Genomic DNA, 25,053 nt, shown 5'->3' on the forward strand with positions numbered 1-25,053 from the left:
ACACCCAATGACAGTCAGAGAGAGGGAGGAGATTCCTCCCTAAGCTCCCGAACGAGGGAACACAGCCTGCACTTCAGAATTTGGATCTAACACAGGCTGCAGTAACACAGGCTACAACATCAGCTGCATCAGGTTGGGGTGGTGAAACTCACTACAATCGGAGGGTACAAACTGGAGTTTGGTATGTGGAACCTTGGGTCGCTTTCTGCATGGAACCAGAGTTCCGAGGGGCTGTCCTGTATTCAGACATTAACGGTCCAGCAACCTCTGGCCCCTTCAACTCTGGTTCCATGTTACGTGCAAATGTAGTAGATGTATCTCTACTGAGCTAGCACGCTACTATTTTTTCACCTTGAATAATTATTTGCTTTTTATAAGGTTAGAGAATATACTTCAAAAGGAGGAGATTATAAAGCTCAGGTTGACATGCCAAAATGAAAATCATTTATACAATATTAAAACTGCCCAGTGCAGACAGCCAGTATTAGGCGTGGTTTAAGCAAGTGTAGACTGTACTATGCAATTTAAATCAGTGACCAACTTTCAGAACAATGCTCCACAGTGTCTCCTAACATATGCAGCCATGCAGTGCTCCCCCACACTAGCGCATGCACTCCAAACATATGGGTGCTTTTGCACTCTTGTGCAAGAGCACAAATCATTTTTGGAACTTGCCTGCACTTTGAAAGTGCTCTACTAGGGCAGAAACACAGCGCTCGAGCCTCAGTGATATGTTTCTGCTCATGATGTTATTTAAAACAAAAATTAATTTTTTGGGAAACATTATTAAACTGAGAACTCGTGATTTATAATGCAGCAGAATTGCTTGTGCAGAAATAGCAATCTTCCAAGTATAGCTTATCCTTAGTAGCATCTCTTAATCACAATTATATTCTAGTGAGCAAGCAGCATTAGTTTCAGCCTCCAAACTGGCGAAGAATAATACAGTAACCTCTTTAGGAACATACATATACAGAACTATGTAAACATGAATAACTGAAAATGATTAAATGATCCCAATCCTACCTGCACAGTAGATACGTCTTTTGAGAATACAGTAAGCATGTTAAACAGCAACTTTTTCAATTCAAAATCTTCATAGCAGTAAGTAAGCTTGAAGCCTTTTACCAAAGGATTATGACTTTTCACTGTGAAGGAAGTGAAAGTCATTTTTATAAACAATCCCAAATATATATAAGCCTGCAATACCAGTCACTAAAAAGCTGGATGACTTACCTTCAAAAAAAGTGGCAAAAAGTATTAGCTGCTTGGCAAATCCAGTTTCCTAAAAATATATAGATGTACAGTTCAATCATAGTGGATCATTTAACTGTAAATATTATTTTACTCTACATCTTGTTTAACTCATGTTAAAGATGGAGCAAAAAATGAATAATAATAAATGGTAGATCACTTTGAACATTTCTGGAAAATGCAACAATTAGTAGGGAATCTGATCCAAGTCTTAATATAACTTTGTACATATAATCTAACTGACCTTACTATGAATTTTCTCTTCTGCCCCAGTGATGGAAAGAGAGTCGGGAATGGTTAACTCCAATGGCTCAAAATCTACTGAGGTGAGGAGTGGACTTATTCCTCATACTGAGACACAATTTCAGCTTGATGGACTCTATCAGTCTCATGCAAAGCTGAGCTATGTTCTTTAACTCAGAACCAGAATCTGAAACTCTGGTTTTACATTGGGCTGGTTTGGAAATGACATCCATTTGCCAGTACTAAACATTTGGTGTAGGGATGCCTGTGTCCCCCTCAACCCAGCCCAACATCCCACAGCTGCATAATCACATGAAGGAGTATGGTTCATTTGAACTGTCACACGCACATGACTTGGCAATGCCAGATGAGAGGAGAAGATGAGCATGTCCACACTCCTTCCGCATGTGATTGAGAGGGTCAGCTGGGGTATTGTTCAAACCAGTCCATACTGATTTGTGAGCCAGAGTTAAGCCACAGTTCCTGGTTTTGCATGAGCTGTGCAGCCATGGTTTAAAGAAACCAGGATGTAAATGTCAAAGCATCACACTGAGGCAGAGGAGGTAAGGGCAGGAAGGAATGCATAGTCTCTGCAGAATTTGGGCTATATGCACGATGCAAACTAAAAACTGTTTTTTGATCATGTTAATTGGCCCATTGGCTTATGGCATAAATTTAACAAGATGTTCATAAGAGAATGCATGTGATCCAAACTGCTTGTAGATCGACATATGCATTTCCCTTTTATATTACTGATCAGCACAAACTAACATCTGGACAGTATGAGCCACTGTAGTGCGATTTCAGCTCACATGCGCAGAATTAAGAGCATGAGCACTAGCATGGTGCAAATGGTGCTGTCATGCCGATGCTGAAACACAACCACAATCCAGCCCTCTCCTGGCCATTGGGTCATGGAGGGAATGGTGTAGTTCCAGCCCTCTCCTAGCCACATGGGAATAGTGTGGCTGGCATAGTCACATGCATACTGCTCTAAGGCTATCTGAATCAGAATAATATTAAATCCGTATGGGTTTTCAGTAATGGCAAGTGAGGCAGACCTAAACACCCTTATCCCCTTGCCAGTAGTAGTCATGATGAAAAACATTGTTACCAACAACTGGCTCAGAGGTTTGAGAAGAGAAAAATATTTTACAAGACATCAAACACACAAAAATCAAGGAAGGGAAACTAACTGAACACATGCAATATAAGATAACAATTCTTTAATTTAAAAAAACAACAACAGCAACAAATGGACTTACAAAACTCAAACACATGCATACATACAATCATTGGTGCTCCTGGGTTTTGAGCTATGAGTGTGGATATTACTAAAATGTCATTTCTTAGCTGACGATCGTAATGGCTGGAACCATGCAAAAACAGGTTCAAAAATACTTCCTTCAGAGCACTGAGAAAGAAGTGAAATTCTTTATTTTAGTTTCCTCTAAATCTGACATTCTATTTTCCTTATACAATTTGAACTACAACTATATTTTAAACTCTAGAATTAGTAAAACAATTAAATTATTTAAACAAACAATAATATATCAGATCTTAAGTCAGTGGCCTACATGTTCCCCAGTGAGTGATACGAGGGCAAAAGTGTTGGAGATGGAGGTCCAGTGCATTGACCTTTTGTACCAACTATCCTAATGACCACTAAGGGCACTGGGAGTAGAGATAGTGAGTAAGGGTCTCCCTACCTATTCCTACCTATCTCTACTCTATGACCCCTGATATGACTCAGGCATTTCCTGTGCTGAGTCAGAGTCCCTTCCTTTTCCTCTTAGAGAGCAGATGGAAACATCTCTCTCTCCCTACCATTTCATTATGTAGCCTTATAGATCAGGATTATCTCTTTCCTATCCAAAGTGTACTTCACCAATAAATCTTAGTATTTAGTTCTACAAGAATCTCCATGTGTCTTCTCTAAATAGCTGCAACAACTAAACTCTGCAACTACTCTGTAGCTGGAGTGGGTAGCTTCTTTAGTGCTCTCTGCTAATTAATTGGGAGTAAAATTACAACCCTTAACAAAAAGAAGGTCTGCACCCTTGCAGGGAGGCTGAATCACAGATCCAATTAAAGCTTCTTCTGCAGGGCAGCTTTTGGGGCATATTTCTGAAAGCAAAAATGATTTTTGGAGGAAGTGGAGAGAAGCGAAATAACTCTCCCTCCTTCTGCCCACATGCTCAGTCTTGCCAGGATGGAGGTCAGTTTATTCGCATCATCCAGCCCACTGCAGTTTCCAGACACAGACCACGCACTTCTACTGTCACACCTAACATCTGAGGTGATGAGACCACCTAACCTCCAACCTCAGATGACCTCTCTCAGCAGTTTCATGAAGCTGTTAAAAATGCTAGTCTGGAAAAGAATCCTTCCCTGCATCGATGCTCCAGCCTATCTGCGAGGTTTTGTGGGTTTTTAGTTTATTTTTCAGGCAAAGAATGTTCAGTTTGTTCTGGATGGAGTTGTTAAAAACATGGGGACAAGATGGAACTCTGTGGAACCTCATCGCATGAAAGGTATGAGGCTGAGCAACAGTACCCTAGTACCACGATAAAACTGCACTCCAACTCCCAATCTGTGGGTCCTCTCCAGAAAGGTACTATGAGTTGATGGTCTGAAAAGTTGCTGAGAGGTTCAGAAGAATGAATGGGATCTCCCTTGCCTGCCTTTCTCCCCCAGGATAGTTCATCAATTGGGGCAACTAAGGCAGTTTTGAAACTAGGGCTGGAACCGGACTGAAATGGGTCCAGGTGACTCAATGCACATACAGTGGTGCATTTCCAGTCTTTACCCTGCATTTGAGGGGGTTTGTACCCAGGTTCACTTTTAAAATAAAAGCATGTAGAGTCATTCACACATGTACATATGTACAGAAAAACATCTGTATGCATGTACACATAATGTTGGAATATGACTTTAGTGAAATTTTTTTTAAACTGCCTTTTATTTTGAATTTGACATATAATTTTAAAAGATACCAGCAAGCAACTAGAACACTAGCTTATATGCTGTTGAAGCTCACTTAACTTTACACATGCCAGATTACTAAGCTGATTAATAATTTCTTCGTTGGAGCTTTTTTCTAACAAATTCCAGAGGATTTCAGAGGAACGGAACAGGAACTGCCCAGAGGGGTCAACATCATTCAGATGAGAACATAATCTTGTTGGTGCCTGAGCTTTCATCATCAACTTGCAGTTTTCCTCTGGAATATGAAAGGATCGATAATTAGCTCCCTTCCTGTTGCTTTTGTTTCATGGAATAAGAAAGCAGAATAGGCAAGGATTAGTAACAGAGATTTTTTTAAAAAAAAGATTATACTAACCAGAAATAGAAAGGTGCTGCAAAGTTTTAATTATCCATAATTTCTCAGGAAGTTGATTTTCAACTAATGTCAGCGACATGAGTAATGTTTCAGCTAAACCTGCTAATTCCACCATCTTCCTTTTATAGTTTATACTTATAGGTTGGTAAACTGTATTAAAAATAGTTGAAAGTAATCTGTTGTATTACAAAAGCCATGTTTGCGTAAAACAAAGGATTATTTTGATAATAGCCTAGGATTTCCAAGTAAACTGAATTTTTAATATATTATATTAAAGGTAACAAAATTCTAGGATTGATGCCCAACTGAATTAAATGCCAACTGATTATACTAGGGCAAACAAAACTAAATAATAAATAAGATTTAAATGTTTTGAAACAATTTCCATTATATTTAAAATACGTCAATTTCAAACACAGTAAGGTCCAATTCAGAGTGAACCCAGGTGAATCTGGGTTGCACACAATGTCTCCAAGCTTACTCCCCAATTCACTGACCAAATGAGCATCAGTCAATTGACATCCAAACCAGCCAGTTCTGGCTTATTTTATCCAAACTTGCAAAATAAACCACAAACTGAACCCGAGGCTTGAAGTGTCCTGCATAAGTAAAAGAAAAAATTGCCAACCTTCAGGCCTACAAAATAAGTTGGGCTGACAATATCAACCACACTGGAATGCAACTGTTTGGCTGCAGTGTTATCTGGGTTCTTCCACTAGAGCCCTTTAGTGCTGCTGAGCATTGCTTTCCTGCAGTTAGTGGGAAGGGAATTAAAAAACCAAATTTCACAAAGCACTTGATATAGCAATGTCCTTCCCCACGGCCAAGTTACTTCTCTATACTGTGAATTCCATTCAGCAAAGGTCCTTCCCAAGGTTAACTGAATGCCTTGTCTTTGCTGGCTTTCCTGATGACTGCTTTCCTATACAGGATGGACGAGGTACTAATGCTGAATAGCCTCTGATTTGCCTCTTATATTTACAGTGGTCCCTCTACTTACGAAATTAATCCATTCCGAATGCACATTTGTAAGTCGAAAAGTTCGTAAGTCGAAAAGCGGTTTCCCATAGGAAGGCATTGGGAACGGATTAATGCGTTCCGGAGCCTAGAAAAAAGACCCAGACCCCCAGTAAGGCTTGCAAACTGCACAGGAACATTTCTTTTCAAGAATAAACAGGCAGTAAACAGGCAGGCAAGTCAAGGAAACCGCATGTAAAATTGGTAAGTCGAGGAAACCCCATCTAAAAATTTGTAAGTCGAAAAAACCGCATCTAAAACCGGATCTAAAACTGCCGTTTGTAACTCGAAAAATACTTATGTCGAGTAGTTCGTAAGTCGAGGGACCACTGTATTACATTGTATAACTTATCTGAAATGTCTTAGTGCCTGTTTCTTTTCCTGGAGGGGAGGTGATATATAAAACATGATAAGAGGAAATAAGTAATGAAAGCTTCTCACTGCCATGGGAAAATAAATAAATAAATAAATAAAACTCTACCAGTACTGAATAGGAACATTCAAGTGGTGGTGATTTACTGCTGAAAAGCCTCCAGTTTACCACTTGAGTATTATTTATTTCCTTTCTTTATTTTGTTATATTCTTTTTTAAAGAAATAGTGAAATAGTACAATTTACAGCATTAAAACTAGAACCTTATACTTAAAGAGGTTAGATAACTTTTACTATAGGCATTGCTACTAAAAGCATCTATGGCCCAGATCAGACCCATACCACTGCTCAAGATTTTGTTCCAACACCAAGACGTTGGTGCATGTATCTCTGTCCACCAGAGACATACTTTAATATGTGACATAGACATTCCAGGCAGATGTCTGAATGCATAGAGCCCTGAATCACATGATTCTATGACGACAACGACTTTATTTATTTGTTGTTGTTGTTGTTGTTGTTGTTATTTTATTGTTAAATTTATACCCCACCTTTCATTAAGAAAATCCCAAGGCGATGACGACGGATATTTATATACTGCGCTTCAACCAAAGTTCACAAAGCAGTTTACATAGAAAAATAAATAATACATAAATAAGATGATCCCCTGTCCCCAAAGGGCTCACAGTGTACAAAGAAACACAAGGTAGACACCAGCACCAGCCACTGGAGGGATGCTGTGCTGGGGTTGGATAGGGCCAGTTGCTCTCCCTCTGCTAAATATAAGAGAATCACCACTTTAAAAGGTGTCTCTTTACTCAGTTAGCAGGGAAATTCTGAGAGTGTGAGCTGGTGCTAGTGTCTACTGACCAGTCTTGGGTAATGTCTTATTTTTAGACTACAGCTCCCAGCATCCCCGACCACAATGGACAAAGGCTGGAAGTGTTAGAAATTGTAGTCCAAAAACAAGAAGTTATCCAAGACTGCTGCTGACTAAAATCCGAGAGGGGATTGTGCAATTCAGTCATCCGGATGTATAGGCATACATGTCATTTATTATATCAGAGCATGGTAGAGGCACCCCACATGCGGCTCTACTACAGAAACATGATTGCCAAGCCATTTGATCCAGGCCTTTGATAAATTGGCTACATTTCACTCAGTAGGTATTAAAATAGATTATACCTTCAAACTCCTTCTTCGGTGGCTCAGCGTGGTAAAAGCTAATAACAGACTTACAGATTTGTATCCTTACTTGAGAATATGGCACCCTCATCAAGTAACCTGAAAAAACAGGCAAATAATATATCCAGCAATGTAGTATATGTAGCAATATAAATTTTGTACACTGTCTAGTAGAGATGTACATATCAGGCAGTATAAAAATATGATAAATATTTTTTATCCATGTGTTGCATCACAGTAGTATGTTTTCTTCTCAGTATTTTATTTTGGGTCCCAGCACTGACAAAGGTGGCGGTGGGGATGCCTTGGAATAGTAATGTTTCATGGAAAAACACAAACCTACAGCTTCCAGAAAGGCAAAGACTAGGAGGCTATTCACACGATGGGGTGAAATCGGGCTAGCGGAGGCTAGCCCAATTTCATCCCATCATGTGAACCACCAGGCTCGGCTGTGAGCCCGGTGGTTCCTAGGTGGGTAACCCGCCTAACTACCCCTGCCCTAAAACCAGGTTTGCAGAGCGCGCACGCCGCAAACCTGGTTTTAAAGATCGTGAGTAGCCGCAGGGCGTCTCCGAGCCATGGCTACTCATGAGTAGACACCAGGAAAGGAGGCAAAAAGCCGCCTCCCGGCTCCAGGGGTCTCCCTAGTATGCCCTGCATGCTCACGCAGGGCATACTGGAGCTTCCAGGGGCTGCGCGGCCCCCGAGCTCCCCAGCCCTCATTGGCTCTGTCACGGAGCCATGCTCCATGGGAGCAGGGCTCCCTCCCTGCTTGTGTGCAGGGAGAGCAGACTTAGCCCGCTCTCCCCATGCACTCTCCGAAACAAAGTCTCACTGATAGTGAGACCCGGCTCTTTAGCTAACTTCTACAGTGTTATACATATAAGAAGAACTTGGTAAAGATGAGCTGCAATTCAAAGCACAGTTATATATGCTTAAGCATGCTGTCTTGAAGGGGACAAATAATCTTAACGGAATGAAAATGCATAGCACAGATCTAAATATGTAAGCCACCAAGAGAGATTTTATACCTGGCAGCATAGAAATTAAATTAAAAGAAGCAATTTCCATGAAGTTCAACAAGACCGGTACTCACTATTAAGTTTCCTTAGAATTGCAATTGCAGGCTGATTGGACAGTCTCCCTTGAAATGCACCACTAATCAAGCACACATTTACTTTTTAATGATTTTTAGACTCAGAATAATCTAAATGAAGTTCTACAACGTATGTCATAATTTCAGGCTCACATGTCTGACAAGTTCGGATACTCATATGAATGCACATGTACATACACACACAGAGGGTAAATGAATACAACATCCCCAGTTCGCAAACCCACACACAGTCTAAAATTACCCAATTGTGCAATTGATTCTTGAACTTCTTTGGCATAGTTTCCTTCATCAGATGAATTCTTTTTATAAAATGGTAATCTGGGAAATTTAAAGAAAATTGTTATAGCAACTGTATTTAAAATATCATGGGGGAGATCCTGTTCATGATATTCATAGAAGTTCATTACATCAGCCATTCTGATTAAATGCATGAGGGAATTACTATAGTTTTTCATGATTTCACTTTGATAATACCTCACAAGCAGATAAAAAGAACAATGGCTGATATGAAAGGGGGGGGATTACTAAATAAAAGAGGAACTTATCATACTGTCTATTATAAATCATATGCCCAAACCAAGTTGTACATTACTACTTATACCAAGAAGACAGGGAAATTTTTTTTTACAAGTATTCAAACAATTCAGTGTATTGTTTAAAAGAAGATTCCATTCTATTCTAGAACACGGAAACATTTATGATACAACAATGTGCCTGATTCTGAAAGTGCTCCCCTCGCTTAAATCAATTTACCATATGAATTTATCCTCAAGGTCCAGCATATCCAGCATATTATTATCACTCAATGGAATCTAATTTCTTCTAAACAGCTCACAGAACTGGCTCATAATTCAAAATGTTTGGCTTGTTTCAAAAGCAAATTCTTTTCCAGTAGGTATTAATTATTATTGTTGTTGTTTTTACATTTATAGCCCACTCTTCTACCAAGGAGCCCAGAGTGGTATACGTGGTTATGTTTACCCTCACAACAACCCTGTGAGGTAGGTTGGGCTGAGAGATGCATGACTAGCCCAGAGTCACCCAGTGAGTTTCATGGCTGAATGGGGATTTAAACTCAAGTCTCTCTGGGCCTAGTCCAGGACTCTAACCACTACATCACACTGGATGTCTAGCTGGGTCAGAAAATGCACACAACAAACTTCAAGGGTAAGCCAACAATCATTTTTATGGAAATATATCAATGGGAGACACCAAGGGATACAAGCCCCACCCTTTTTTTAAAACTGGAAAAAAGTAAGTAACTCACATATGCACTATTAGGTTGAATTTTTATTTTACTTCTAAAATGATGACTTTGTGGGCCCCCTGCAAAATGTATTTAGTAAAGTACACCTATTTACCGTTTCTTTGGCTTGAAACCTATAGACACTGTTTTTGAAGACTGGTCCATCTACTTATTTATTTAACATATTTTTATACTGCCCACTCCCAAAGTCTCTAGGCTTTTTAATCTTCCTTTCTCTAGAAAAGGCGTATTCAGTTCTTTCAAACCTTCCTGAACCCCAAGCCCTAGAAGCATTCATGTATGAAAGCAGCTACCCTTCAGAGGGTAGGGATGTGCACGAAGTGAGGTTCATGCACTGGTTCGGCGCCACGGGGCGGGAAGAGGTCTTTTTTTTTAAAGGGTTTTGTTTTTTTTTTGAAGGAGAGCAGGTGCTTACTTGTCTCCGCTGCCACAGGCAGCTGTGGCGGCGCTTGTCCCAAGTAACCACACGTGGTGCCAGCACACATATACTTTCCATTCTATCTATGCAAGTTCCAGTTGCGATTCTAAACAGCTAATTGTTGGTCTGTCTAAGTGCTGAGATGTTTTTGCCACAATAGCTACTGAGTGATGAAGTCCCCCTTCCCCTTCCCATCCCACCCACCCCCACCCCGGGTTTCAGTGGATTGTCTTGGGATGAGATGTCTAATTCTTTATTGCAGTGATGTGAGGAAGTTGGGCATCTTATCTCCGGTGTGGGGGGAAATCTGGGTAATATGCATCCTGCACATGCACAGAGGCCAGGTGAGTGACAAAACGGCACCGCTGCGTGGGATGCCAGGCGAAGCGCCACCCCTTGAGGCAGCTTGCAGGTGCGGTGGTACTGCAGGTAAGCTCCTTCTAATTTGCTTTTAAAGATGCCTCTCACTACCCCAACAGTGCCGCTCTCACTGGCCGCCACTGCAAACAGGGCTTCAAAACCTGAGAGACCTAGACAGTCAAGTGCTAGTGTTATTCTGAAATATTTTTCCAAACTTGTGCAGCATGGTTCTAAAAAACCAGATCCTGGCCCTCCCCTTCCCCAGGAAGCCTTCAATGACACCCAAACATATGTCCTTGAAGGCTGTGCAGCCCTCAGTGACATGTTTTCAGGTGGCACGTAGGGCTTCCATGCCTGGGGAAGGGGAGAACATTTGCCACTTTCCTGCTGCACAGGTGCAGTTAGTTGGGAAGTTATGTTAAGCTACTGTCTTACTGCACCAGTGCATCCTCTTATGTCAGCCACTAGCTCCAAATAATTTTAAATAGTTCCCAGTCACTGTTACATTTTTTTTTGTTATTGTTACATATCTCCCCACCCCCATGATAATGACCTGAAGACTGGCATTGAGAATGCTTACATAAGAGTTTTAAACATCTGACTACCATCTTTTTCTGTTTAAACACTCCCTTCAACCAGGGAAAAATGGAGGAGAGAGGGAGATAGGTTCCTAAATGCCCAGGCAGGCAACCAGGGCTGAATTTTAGGGAAAACCAAGGAGAGACAGAGCTGGCCTCCAGGTGTTCTACCCAGAAAAGGGGCTTGGCTGAGGGGCAGAACTCCTGAAGGTCAGGTCTACCTTAAACATCTGCCCTGTGGCCAAGCCCTTTTCCTGGGTAGAAGCCCATGCTCCTCCCCCTGTGTCAAGCCAGCCTGCACCCCAGCTAGAGGCACCTTCCTTGGTTTAAGGTTTGTTCCCTGGCCTCCAGAACTACTAAGCTGACCTCTTTCCCATGCACCCTTCCTTCCTTAAGGTTCAAGGTTTGTCCCCTGGCTTCCAGGTGGGCAGAGGAAGGTGGCTCACCCTTTCCCATGCACCCTTCTTGGCTTCATGTTCAAGGTCTCCACCCCCCAACTTCCAGGACGACTTGGTTACCACCCCCCTTCCAGGCTCATCGTTCAGGCTTGGCTCTCTGACTTCCAGGGGGAGAGGTGGAGGTGCCCCCCTTCCTAGAATTAATGGTCATTCCTGGGATTAATTTTGTCCCCTGACTCCCTGGTAGGGTTGCCAACCTTCCACTGCCCAAATAGGTGACATGAGGCAGGGGGTATGTGGGAGAAATTGGGAGCCCAAGTGCTGTACATGTTTTCACCACTTTCTACTTAAACTATGGTATAAATTACAACGTTCTACTTAAACTATGGTATAAATTACAACGTAGATGGCTTCCTCTCTGCTTATTAATATAATCATGGTTAGCCAAACTGGACGTCATTTTGTATTCTAGAAAGTGAAACAGTGTTGGCCAGCTAAAATAGGTTCCACACATGAGCACTATCTAGTAATCATCGTTTGCATGATTGTCATGATCCTGATACCTGGATGCTAAGTTAGCCAATCATTGATGGCTGTTAATTGTTAATGTCTCCAGTCACCCTGCTCCCAGGCCAAAGTTCCCACTTGCACAGGCAACCTTCCTCGGTGTCATGTGAAAGTAATGTGGAGGGAAAGAGCCAAGCCACATGCAGGCTGTGGCACCTTGTCTCCAGGGTGCTTTCCAGACTAGACCCTGCAATGGGGTCACGACACATCTCTGAAGTGTTCTTCCAAACTTCCTGTGTTGTGTCACAACAGTCCCTACGCTGACAGCGGGGTGCCACCCATATGTCAGATGCTTTGTTTTGAATTTAATCACTGTAATTTAGTGCTATGATGTCGTTTGTCTGGTGTAAAAAAGGTGGGTTTTTTTCGGGTTGTTAGTTTTCGCAAGACTGCGCCCCCTTCAAGTTTTATGTTTTGAATGTGATTTGCCTGAACGAGGCATTTTGCCGCTTTTGAGCAGCTAATCTGGTAAGCGCCCAGCTGCATGCTACTTAAGCCTGGGTGTTATAAAGGGTTTGGAGCCATTGCTTCCCTTTTGTGTGCTTCTCTTCCTGAATGGGAGCAGAAGCCTTCAGAGAGCTCTCTTCTCTTTTTGGCTCCAGCGAGGATCCTCTTCCTGACCCTCCAGCCTTCAAACTCTAGTTTGCACCAGGGTTAGTGCTGGAGGAATGGTTGCTGGTTTCAGGGAAAGGCTGGGAAAGGCAGGGGGGATGGCTTGGCGGGGGGGAGTTCCCAGGATCTGCCTCTTGCTTTAGTTCCAGGCTCTGGGTTAAAGACCCAAGGTCCTCATGCCAGGAATTATGGCTACCTAGAAACCATAATCTTCCTAGACCTCACTTCTGCTGCTGCTTTCCCCACAGCTCTAGCCTAAATGCTCTCCCTGACTCTCCGGCCCAGCCTGCTATAGCCGTTGGCCCTCTGCCTAGCCTCCTGCCTCATCCCCCATCCAACTGTGCTTCCCTCTAGACAACTGAAAGACAGCATGCAAGGCAAGGGGCAACCAAACCTTTGCGCTTCATAGGCTGGGGTGTTCCTGGGAGTCAGGTGCTTGCCTTTGGGGTTCTGGGGCAACCCTGGAGGTGCCTGGCTCCATCTCTCTCCTTCCCCCCCCCACCCACAGGGAGCTCCATAGCAGCAAGAAGTATCAGCTACACTACCCCCCTTAAACAAAGTTGTGGGCATAGCAGAATGTAGCAGCAACCGTTCAGCAGGCCGAGAATTGGGGGTGAAAGAGGCAGATGTGTGCCTCTGGAGAAAACAGGCCTGCCTTCAATCTCAAAGTCTGCTTTTGTAGGCTCTGGGGCATGGCTGCAGGACTCAGCACCCCAAACTGGAAAGGCTCCAGTACGTTCTAGATAAGTGATCCCAAGGGTGCTGTCGGCACTAGGGAAATCCACTCAAAAGCAATTCAGCTTTCTCTAAGGATGGATCCCCTCAGCACCTACAAGGTGCTTCGGAAATGGTGCCTCCGCTTTCTGCGGCACCATAAGCTGTCCATCTGGAGGCGCACTTCAGTAGCTCAATGCCTGCCGCAGGACCTTGAGCACCAGCTGTGCCTGTATCAGAGGTTTGTACTGCAGCACCATAAGCGACATCAGTACTCTACTGGACAGGCTGCAAATAGCTGACCAGACACTGCTGAGCTTCAACCTTCCTCGCAGGCAAACGGTTTCGAGGAAAGGGGAGAAAACTGTCAAGCTGAGAACGACTGGGAATGAGAAGAACCGATTCATGGCGATGCTGGGGGCACTTGGCAGTGGTGAGACGTTGCCTCCATACAATGTGTTTAAAAGGAAGACGCTGCCAAAGAAGGAGAGGGGGCCCCATGGGGTGATAGTACGTGCACACAAATGGGTGGATGGATCAACATTTAACCAAAGACTGGCTTCGAGGGATCTGGTTGGAAACTGCTCTCCCCAAGACACTAAAGGCTGGTACTGGACACATTCAGATGCCACAGAACAGCATCCGTAAAAACAATCCTCTACAAAAATCAGACTGACCTTGTAATCATCTCAGTGGGGATGGTGAGCCAGTAGCAGGTCATGGATGTGAACTGCAATCGACCCTTCAAGCAGCTGTTGCGGAATAAATGGGAAAGTGGATGTACTCTAGGGTGAGGGAGTTCACCTGATCAGGCGATCAGAAGAAGCCAGACCTTTCCAGTGGGTCAAAGAGGCTTTGGAGGCAATAAATCCTGCCACTATATACGGTGAGGGTTCAAGAAATGTTGCCTAACAAATGGGATGGGAAGCTCTGAAGATTATAGCCTTCGGGTGACATTTGAATCCACTGATTCAGAGATGGAATCTGGAGGTTCTGCCAAAGACTATGGTAACTGGAACCCTGGAGAGTCCTCCAATAACAAAGCCTGAATCCTGCTTCTCTGCCAGCTCTGAGCCCAGAGGCTGCCCCCCACTCCTCTGAGGACAAGCAGGTTTGTAAATTACGTTGTTGATGTTACCTACTGTTTTCTACCACTACATGCTTACTCACCGTCACAGAACTCATAGAAACATAAGAAGCTGCTTCATGTCCATCTAATTGTGCATTATACATGCAGGCATATTAGAATCAGAAAATATTTGAAATATTAAAGTCAGAATTCTTTTCCAAATAATACACACATGAACAAAACTTAATAGTTTAATCTCTTGGTGACAATAATCCCTGACCAGCCCATCTATGGAAATGAGAGACCCGTGGGAATCCTGCTTCCTTGCATCTAAGACATCATTATAATGGAGTCCCAAGTGCTGCACTGATGGCTTCGTCCTCACTAAACCACTAATTCTAGAATGTTTCTAACCATAGGAAAATACCTTAAGAAAAACCCATACATCAGAGACCAGAGGCGGCAAACAGATGAAGCACATTAAATACCAAAAGAACTGTCTCTATAAGGAAGCAGCATTAAAGTAAAGAATGAAACACTTACCCATATAACTTAAGAATTTCGCATGTAGGTTCTATAAAAATGTGGTGGAGCTGACTTTTTTCCGCACATAGGTTTAAGATGTTAGAGATTTGTGTCAAATCCTTAAGAGGCTTTAGAATGTTTAAAAATCAAGGAAAATTGTGAGGCTAAGGGAAAGAAAATTATGCGCAACAACTGTTTAAAGAAATCAAAAAGAGCAACCAAGCCTTCAAACTTCAGCTATAAAATCAGAAGTTTATGCAGGTAGCATTTGCCATATTTCCAACAGCAAAGACGAAACAAAAGTTCCACTGAATGAATTTACCCACAGGACTCAGAGCAGCTTCCTTTACCCAAAATGAACAGACTATTTGTAGAGATTAAATAGATAACTAATTACTTTGATCAAGCAGACACCCCAATCCTAAAAAACTTGCCTCTATATTTCTCTAATAGATAAATACATCAGAAACCAAAATACACTAATAATATGACAGTAGAGAAAGTTTGTGTGCCGCCTATCCATGACAGGAACATCCTGTTACCACCTAGGGGGACCCATTCATGAGTGAAACTCTGCATTACATGGCAGTCATTTCCAGCCATCCAGGAACCATGGATAGGCAAATTTCACCTATACTTTGAACTGCATATACAGAAAGCGGGTCTCTCCTTGGCCCAATCACGAATACTCGAAACTGCGATCCGTGAGACCAAAGATAATGAAGGCCAGCTGTATAAGACATCAATATAATATTGTCTACCCTGACAATACTGTAATACATTGCCTCTTTCCGAAAATGACTCTGGGTCAAGACTGCCCTGGCTATACAAGCAACTCATGCAGCAAGATTTTTTAGAGGCACTGAAGAAGCATTGAGTGATCTCAGAGGTGTGCCTCATGTCGCAATGGATGCTGGGATCATCTTAATCATTGGCAGTGCAGCAGCTGCTTGCTGGGGCAGGAGGGACAGAGAGCAAGGCAGGGCACACTTTTAAAATGGTGAATTACCTGTCGCTGCAGCTGCCTGCCTCCCCTCCCCTCCTCACCCCACCCCACCCCACCCCACCCCCTCCGCTCAGCTGGCCAAGGTGCAGGCACAGTGTAAGCCTCAAATGGCTGCTGCACCAGTGCCTTGGCCAGCTAAGCAGTGGTAGCGGAGGGCGGAGGAGGGCAGCTGCAGGGATAATTATCCTTTTAAAGGCATACCCTGCCTTGCTCACCACCCCTCCTGCTCCAGCAAGCACTGGCCACTGGCCACCACTGAACTAAATACAATCTAACAACTGCATCCCGGAATTCTCTGCAACACTGGAAGATATTCTGGACTGCACAGATCATGGATCATCTGCTTGGGATGACAAAATGGCTTGGAAGCAGGGGCGTAGCTATAATTGAGCGAAAGGGTTCAAAGAACATGGGCCCCCAGCTCCTGAGGGCCCTCCAGCTCCACCCCTCCCTATTTTTGTCATTATCTCCCTCACTCTGGGGGGGGGCACCAGAGAGAGGGATGAACACAGGCCCCCTCTCCCCTAACTATGCCCCTGCTTGGAAGAGCATTCTGTGCAAACTGATGACTACCTATCCCTCCCCTTTTGATTGATTCTAGCATTTTGGCATTAATCCATGCAGAAATGTAAATAATTCATATTATGCAACAAACAGGCCAATCATACTGATAGATACTGATAGCAACCCCTGCTAACTAGGCAAAGAGGCACCTCTCTATTTAGGGGGAGAGCAGCTGGCCTTGTCCACCCACCCACCCCCGCATAGTATCCCTACAGTGACTGTTGCTGGTGTCTATGTTTCTTTTTAGATTGTGAGCCCTTTGGGGACAGGGATTCATCTTATTTATTTAATATTTCTCTATGTAAACTGCTTTGGACACTTTTGTTAAAAAATGGTACATAAATGTTGTTGTTGTTGTCATAGCTACTTTGAAGCCAGTAATATACAGTATCTCTTATTTTGTGATAAGCCTGAGCAAGTAATTATTCAGATTTCTTACTATCCTATTCTCAATGTTTAAATGCAGGTAATATTTCAGAAACAATAGCTCAAAGCGTGCGGCCGGGGTTTGCTGTGCAACCCCCCTCCACACACACACAGCAGGGGTAAGCCTCGCGGTGAGAGGAGGTCAGGACATGGAGCCTGACCGAATCAGGACCCAGCCCTTCGCCCTGGTATGGGATGCCCTTCACTATGATCAGCCACCACACAGAGGAGTTCCCGCACTCTGATTGGTTAGGGACCTTGTTGCAAGTTTGATCATCCTGTACTTTAATAAAGTGGCTCTTATTTACTCCAGCCAAGCATGTCCTGTCTTCATTGGGGCCTGGGGGTGCAATGTTTAAATGCAGGTAATATTTCAGAAACAAAATTAAAAGATTTAATATGGACTGCATTAAAAGTAAACATACTGCTAAATGTGTTTCCTGGCCTATTTTCACTTGTTGCTTGAAGTGTACCACTGTGGTAGCAATGCCAACAGTCCTGGATTGGCTGGGACATCCCGTAATTTCAGAGGGAAGTGCTTGTCCCGTCTGGGATGTTCTTTCCTCCATATCTGGGCAGCTGGCATGTGCTAGGCAGTGTGAACTCCACTCCCCCATGGCTATTTTCCTGCTCGCTCACAGGCAGCTGCTGAGCTGCTCCAGCCTCCACCCCGCCCCACCTACCGGAGAATCAGCTGTTCGGGTGGGCAAGGCTTTCATGGATGCCTGAGTGTAGCTCCTCCTGGCTCCTACAGCAATTCCACAGCCCCCTGCCCCATTGCTGGCAACGAATGCCCCACAGCTCCTCACTACAAGCTCTCCCTTTAAGCCCCTCAGCTTCTCCCCATATCTTCGCAACCTTCAGGTTCTCCACACCCTTCTAGCTTCACTGTACCCCAGCCCCATAGACTTCTCCCCTGCCCCCAATCGACCCCATAACTCAATTCCCCAGGACATCTTTAAAACCCTCTTTTCCACACATCTTTTAACTTCCCGCATTTTCTGCATACCTCTTCATAACCCCCTACCTTCCACCTCACAGATCTCTGCCCCCTTGCTCAGACCCCCATTTCCTGCCCCCACTCTCTCCCTTATCCTCCTCTACCTCCCAACTTCATAGATACACTCACCTGCACCCTCCTAATGTGCCCCACAGCTCCCAGTTCTCCTGCCCCAAAGACCTCTCCTCTCCTTACTGAAATTCATCTACTTGCTGCCCACTTCTTAAACATTTAAAAGGATATAGTCAATGTCTGCATAATTGATCCTAGTTTTCCATAGCCAACCCCATATGTATTGCCCCCACATCAGCTCTCCAAGCCATGCTCCATGCCCTCTATACATTTTCACCCCTTAGCATCAAACCTCCACCCCACAGACCTGCTCTTCTTCCCAAATTTTATCACCACCCCAAAGCCTTTCTTCCAACCCCTTCCTTCACCCCACTTCTCAACCTCCCTTTCTGCCCTGACATGCCTCATCTCCCCACTGTTCCACCGTTTAACCTTTTGGCTTCCACTGTACCCCTCAAGGACACAGCCCCCAAACATGCTGCTTTGCCCTATAACTTAACCCATAGACCTCACTCCCAATTTCTCCCCCTTTATTTATTCTACCACTCATCTGAAATCTCAAGTCACAGGCTCTGTTTCAGCTTCCTCCACCCCCCCAACCCTATTCCAAGCCCCCCTTACTGCTCATCCCACACTTTGCCAGGATCCCCTTTGGTGCCAGTGCCGCCAATAGTTTCTCAGTTCTGTGCACACAGCAGCACTAATGAATCTTTGAGAAAAATTAAGGTACAATCTGGGCTGTGGCAGAGGGGAGGAACGCTGTTGGTTAAAGCAAAGCAAGGGGAACTGGACTTTTAACATTTGTCATTATTTATTTTATTTTTAAAAGGAATGTGGCAGTTCTAGTGCAGTGCAAGGACTGCATGAATGGCCCCGCCCCTTACCCCACCTCGATACCCCCAAACCCCGCCCCCCAACTTGTGTCCTTATTCTGGCAACAGACTGTTGGCAACCCTACACTGAAGGGTAATTTTCTATTAGAGTAGTCCACTTTGGAGCTCATCTGTTTTACAGGGGTGGGGGGGACATATTTAGCATTTTTCTTCTGTCTTTTGTATTCTATTTTTGCTTCCAAGAAGGAAAATAAAAGGATACAATTCCAGATTCATAGTGTTTTATAAGCTTCTTTAGAGCTTGAAGCTGTTCTTCTGACTTATCCTTAAAAAGAAAAAAAAAGTGGACGGAAACACAAGTGAAGCTTGAATAGTACTTAACAACATTCTACACAAGTGTGCTGCTCTGATTGTTTTTAGAGGAAGGGTAAGGCAGAAAGTGGACAGAGAAGAGGAAGATCCACCACTAATATTAATCCCTGCTAACTGAGTAAAGAGAAACCTTTTAAAGTGGTGATTCTCTTATATCCAGAGGTGCTCTTACCCCTGGACTTCTGGGCCAAAGTCCAGGGCCTCCACAGCCCCTGGGGCTCCCCAATCCTCTTTGGTCTGTCACAGGTGGTGTAGTTGCCCGGCTGAGCATAATAATGCGTAATTTGCAGGGTAGCGGGCTTCCAAAGGCCTTCAGGTCCAGGCTCCAAAATTACCTAGGTGCACGTCTGCTTATATTTAGCAGGAGGAGAGCAACTGGCCATATCCAACCCCAGCACAGCATCCCTTCAGTGGCTGTTGCTGGTGTCTACATTTCTTTTTAGATTGTGAGCCCTTGGGGACAGGGGACCATCTTATTTATGTATTATTTGTTTTTCTTTGTAAACCACTTTTAGAATTTTGTTGAAGAGCAGTATATAAATATTTGTAGTAGTAGTAGTAGTAGTATACTAGTGGACAAAAAGGGTCTTCAGTTACGCTTCTATGAAGTTTCTGTTCATTTGCCATCCACCAGATAATACTTTGGACCTGTAGTACAAATCTATGCTTGTACTAACGTAGTTAAAATGCTTCTTTAGGATAGGGTTGTTAATATACTCTTAAATACCCTTTCAATAGGATTCTCCAAATGTCACTTTATCGACCACCATTACAGTTATTACATGCTCAGATTTGGAATACATGTCTTTTATTATTTATCAGTTATATAACAGCTCTGGCTTGTAAAATAACTTACAATTCTATCTCAATTTTCACAAATCTAGTATTTCCTTCTATCTTATTTCTTATGCATGCTGACGAATCAAACATTAAGTCTTAATCTTAATTCAATATGAAGATATAATTCAATATGAAGATACAGATCAAGGCTTGCAATTCTAAACAATTAATTGGAAAATTTAGCCAAAGTTAAGCACTTTTAGACTATAATCTTATGTACACTTACCTGGGTGTAAGTAAGACCCACTGAAAACACTGGGACCTACTACTGGGTAAGCATGCATAGGATTAGGATTGTCTATTTCAAAGAACATGCTTAAATCTCCTCCATTAAAAAGAAACGCATTTGGAAGAGCGTAACTTTTTCTGGATCATGCATGTCTTTTTGACATAAGCAGAAGTCCAAGTTAGTTTATTTAAGACAGATGTAGATGGCTTTTTAATGCTCAGTTTACACTTACTGATTCTGTTCCTTCAAGTAGTGTGATAACATGATCAAGGTCCACAGATTTCAAATGATTATCCTAAAAAGAGATTAAATTAATACTTAATGGTAAATAATGCCTAGGAATATATAAATATTCATAGTAGCAGTAGGAACTAATCTATTAGTTCTATCTCCTTGTTCCCTGGTTCTGACAAGAATCCTGCTTCTTTCACTTTCAGCTGTGGGAGTGTGTATTTCGCAATTCTGTATAGGCACTATGTCAACAGAGAATTGGCATTAAATACAAAATTCAGCATCCTGAAAATTAAGTTTCACATCTAAAAAATGTAATTTTCTCACTCTTATACTTGCAAAGATAAATATGTGGACAGTGCCTGCTAAGTTAGGTGAGGCACAAAATGGGATTTACGATGGTAACTGAGTGGACTTTATTTTGCTGGAGTGCAACCTGCCATCCAGAAGTAGAACTATGCAGAATACATTGCTGTTTTTCTTAATATGCATAATTTATGCAGATTGCATGTTTTAATGCAACCTGCAACCTGCACAGGGGAGTAACAGCAGGAGAGAGAGCATGACCTCAACGCCTGCCTGTGTCTCTTTTCTATGTAACATGACATATGCCAGATCCAAACAGGTTAGAGGGCCAAATTCCTCACCTATCAAACAAATATCCAGGATCCAATTAAAAAAATAAATAAATAAATGTCAAGTTCTACTCATTAAATAACTACAACATATGGAACCAAGTAGGCTGCTATATGGAAAGAGCCAGTGTGGTGTAGTGGTTAGAGTGTTGGACTAAGACTGAGGAGTCTCGAGTTCAAATCCCCATTCAGCCATGAAACTCACTGGGTGACTTTGGGCCAGGCATTTCTCTCTCAGACTAATTAATCTACTGCACAGGACTGTTGTTCCTCTGGACTCCGAGTCCATGGAGGAAGATCAGGATATACATGTAAAGCAAAATTTTTAAAAGAGGACAAGAGGTCTCCTGCAACTTTAAGAGACGCACAGAAGAGGAACTTTCAGCAGGTGCAGCTAGTTGTGCAGGAGAAAGAAAGGTTGCACCTGCTGGAACTCCTTCTCCCAAAATGCTGGCATGGTTCTCCCAGTAAGAAAAAACATATGATGCCTACAAGTAATATAATGTTTTGTTTTTTTAAGAAGAATTTGGAAAAGATGCTTCTAGTACCAAAATATTAATAAGAATGTTTATGCTTTTTCTTCTTACTTCTGTCTCCATTTCCCTCCCTCCCTTGTCTCCTTTTTGGCTACTCAAAGTTTTCTAAATTGAAAGCTTCTGTGGCAGTGCCTTGACCTCTTATTCCCCACAAAACACCATGTATAAAATGTGGCTATGTAAACAAAATAACAATGAAGGAGAAGGTGATGATGATTGACAAAGAGAAAGATTATATAACAGCATAGGTGTTGTTGTTTTTAAACCCTTTTATTCCGTTGATAAAGTATACAATTTCTAGAGTTTACACATTCCTACTAAGAATACACAATTCTAGAATTTTTATACTGGAAGAATTCCTTACAGTATATAAGTTCTAGGAATTTTTTATGCAAGAATTTCTTACACCACAAACTGTGAAACACTGAAACTTTGCACACTCTTATGCCAACCTAAGTTGTCCAGTACAAAAGAATACTAAGTGGATTTTGTGTCTTCTTCTAGGCCAAGTTGGATTCTATAGGCTCCAACCTATCCTGTTCACCAGGACAGTGCCTTTTCATGTGCATGGTGAAGTGGACTCTCATCCAAGGAAGTTTGAGCAGCTATAATAAATTGGTTAGCCACTAAGGTGTCCCTATACTTCAGGTTGGTTTTGGTGTGTGGTGGGCAAGTAAAGTAAAGTGTGCCGTCAAGTCAATTTCAACTCCTGGCGCCCACAGAGCCCTGTGGTTGTCTTTGGTAGGAGGGGTTTACCATTGCCTCCTCCCACTCAGTATGAGAAGATGCCTTTCAGCACCTTCCTATATCGCTGCTGCCCGATAGAGGTGTTTCCCATAGTCTGGGAAACATATCAGCGGGGATTCGAAGAACCACAAAACCTGCTTGTTAGTCAAGCATTTCCTCCGCTGCGCCACTTAAAGGTTGTGTAGAGGTGTTCAAATATGCAAGAGTGCCCTCTTTACCTTTAAAGGATGGAGCAATAATACACAGTTCTGTTTCCCAGAATTGATAGGAGAGAGGAGGAAGGCTGCGAGGCTGTCTTTCTGAGGGTTAGGGAGGGGAGTCTTTCCTAAAGCTCTCCACGGGATGGAAGCAGAGAGTCTCACGGATCAGCCCTTCAGGGGAGCCCTCAGAATGGGAGGTGGGTGGGCTGCCCAGCTGTGGGGTATATCAAGGACGAAGGGGCTGGAGAATATGGGAGATTTAAAATGAGGGGAGGTGCGTGGGGTGGGTAGGGCAAAGCTGCCCGGCTGCCCTGTCTGTGTCCCCCTCACCTGGGCGAGGTTACTGCCACTGAGTTCACCCTCCGAGGGCCGCTCCAGCCTGGAACCCCTCAGCAGCCCGAGGTTCCTGCTGCTGCCGGTACTGAGTTCATCTTCTGAGGGCCGCTCCAGCCTGGAACAACTCAGCAGCCCAAGGTTCTTGCTGCTGCCAGCACTGAGTTCACCCTCTGAAGGCCGCTCCAGCCTGGAAGATGAGGAGAGGCTCCTTTGGCGTTCGGTGAAGGAGGGCATTGGCAGCAGGCTCCCCGAAGAAGCCTCGGGCCAAGATGGGGAGGCCATGGCTGGCTCTCGGGCTCAGGCCTCAGTCAGCCCAGCAGCAGCAGCAGCAGCAACAAGCCCGACTTCCCTGGAGCTGCAGCGGAGCAGAGGACAACACAAGCCTGGCACGGTTGCCATGGGAACCCAGAGCAGCAGCAGCCGCCAGGAGGAGGCTGGCGAGAGAAAGAAAGAGCAGGAGGGATGAACCAGGCCTGGCCAGGAGTGTGCGGCTGCATCGGGAAGGGAAGGGAAGAGAAGGGAAAGGGCCCAGGCAGCAGCAGCCCTTCTCCTCTGTCGGGTACCACGTTTCTTTTGCTTTGGCCCTACTACGGTGGTGGCAGCGGCGAGTGTGGGTCTGTCAAGTGTGGGCCTGCCACTTCCCACCTTTCTGTATTCTCTCCCCTCCAAAACAGCCTCCCCCCTAGACACATACAGACACACGTGCTCTATTAGTAATGTACACCCTCAGGAAATAGGACTGCTCATCTCTCTCACGCAGGTATTCCAGAATGCGAGCATCCCAATCAAAAGAGAGACAGCGCTTCACTTCCCTCCTTTCTGAAGGTGACTGAGTGTTTGGAAAGCACTCTATGGTAATGCGCCGAAACTTTCAAAGCCCTCTTATATTTATGAAGGAAAACAGGAACTCTTTACAGCGATTTCAGAGGACCAATATGTCTACCCTAGAATCAGGAGGAGCGCAGACACCTTTACCAGGCATCCAAGGGCTGAATCCTGGTGCTCTTAGGAACATAGGAAGCTGCCATATACTGAGTCAGACCATAGGTCCATCTAGCTCAGTATTGTCTACACAGACTGGCAGCGGCTTCTCCAAGGTTGCAGGCAGGAATCTCTCTCAGCCCTATCTTGGAGATGCCAGGGAGGGAACTTGGAACCTAGATGCTCTTCCCTGAGCGGCTCCATCCCCTGAGGGAAATATCTTACAGTGCAAACACTTCTAGTCTCCCTTTTGTAAGCAACCAGGGTAGACCCTGCTTAGCTAAGGGGACAAGTCATACTTGCTACCACAAGACCAGCTCTCTCTTGTAAGCCACCTAATGGCACAGCGGAGAAATGAGTTGACTAGCAAGCCAGTGGTTGCTGGTTTGAATCCACGCTGGTATGTTTCCCAGTATGGAAACACCTCTATCAGGCAGCAGCGATATAGGAAGATGCTGAAAGGCATCATCTCATACTGCGCGGAAAATGGCCATGGTAAACCCCTCCTGTATTCTACCAAAGACAACCACAGGGCTCTGTGGGCGCCAGGAGTCTACACCAATTTGACAGCATGCCTTTACCTTTATTTGTATGTTTGGCATAGATCTGTATCCCAACAGGAACAGGATGTTTGTATAAAGTGGGTTAAATCGTGGCAAGAAAAATTTGGGACAGAATGTGAGAGCCTGAGAAGACTCTTGCATGGGGAGTATATGTGTGCAATAATAACTCCAGCATCATATTGGGGGGAGCAGGGACCAGTCCAGGGCCAGACTGGGGGCACCGAGAGGGCGGTGGAATGTATGTGAGGAGAGTGCTGGGTTTTGAGCAGAATGGGTGGGAGTATTTTTCTCTTTCGTTTAAGATTTTTTTGTTGTTGTTGTTAACTTTTGATATCTGACCTCTGTTTTCTGTTACTTACAGGTTACTATAAATATTTCAAATGAAGTAACTATTAAAACTATTTTAAAAGCACAATTCTATACTAATAAAATAGTTTGGATAT

At 43.7% G+C, this 25,053-nt stretch overlaps 1 protein-coding gene across 6 annotated transcripts in view; it reads right to left on the reverse strand.

Annotated features, from left to right (window-relative positions):
• LOC128326182 (cilia- and flagella-associated protein 69-like) overlaps window positions 1-23,765 on the reverse strand; it is a 59,586-nt gene extending 35,821 nt beyond the window's left edge. For 2 of the 6 annotated variants that reach the window (XM_053252553.1, XM_053252552.1), the window contains exons 1-12: window positions 23,061-23,765; window positions 20,614-20,676; window positions 19,203-19,265; window positions 15,058-15,167; window positions 14,123-14,197; window positions 8,773-8,849; window positions 7,415-7,513; window positions 4,841-4,990; window positions 4,543-4,720; window positions 2,788-2,911; window positions 1,237-1,285; window positions 1,027-1,148 (exon numbers count right to left, since the gene is read on the reverse strand). In XM_053252553.1, coding sequence (XP_053108528.1) covers window positions 1,027-1,148; window positions 1,237-1,285; window positions 2,788-2,911; window positions 4,543-4,720; window positions 4,841-4,990; window positions 7,415-7,513; window positions 8,773-8,849; window positions 14,123-14,197; window positions 15,058-15,167; window positions 19,203-19,265; window positions 20,614-20,676; window positions 23,061-23,348 — 1,398 coding nt within the window. In that variant the 5' untranslated portion in view covers window positions 23,349-23,765. The remainder of the gene's footprint in view (window positions 1-1,026; window positions 1,149-1,236; window positions 1,286-2,787; window positions 2,912-4,542; window positions 4,721-4,840; window positions 4,991-7,414; window positions 7,514-8,772; window positions 8,850-14,122; window positions 14,198-15,057; window positions 15,168-19,202; window positions 19,266-20,613; window positions 20,677-23,060) is intronic. The other 4 variants (XM_053252555.1, XM_053252556.1, XM_053252554.1 and 1 more) reach the window with 4 other exon arrangements.
• Window positions 23,766-25,053: the final 1,288 nt, after the last annotated feature.

The sequence above is a fragment of the Hemicordylus capensis genome, chromosome 5 (assembly GCF_027244095.1).
Source record: "Hemicordylus capensis ecotype Gifberg chromosome 5, rHemCap1.1.pri, whole genome shotgun sequence".
Taxonomy (NCBI): domain Eukaryota; kingdom Metazoa; phylum Chordata; class Lepidosauria; order Squamata; family Cordylidae; genus Hemicordylus; species Hemicordylus capensis.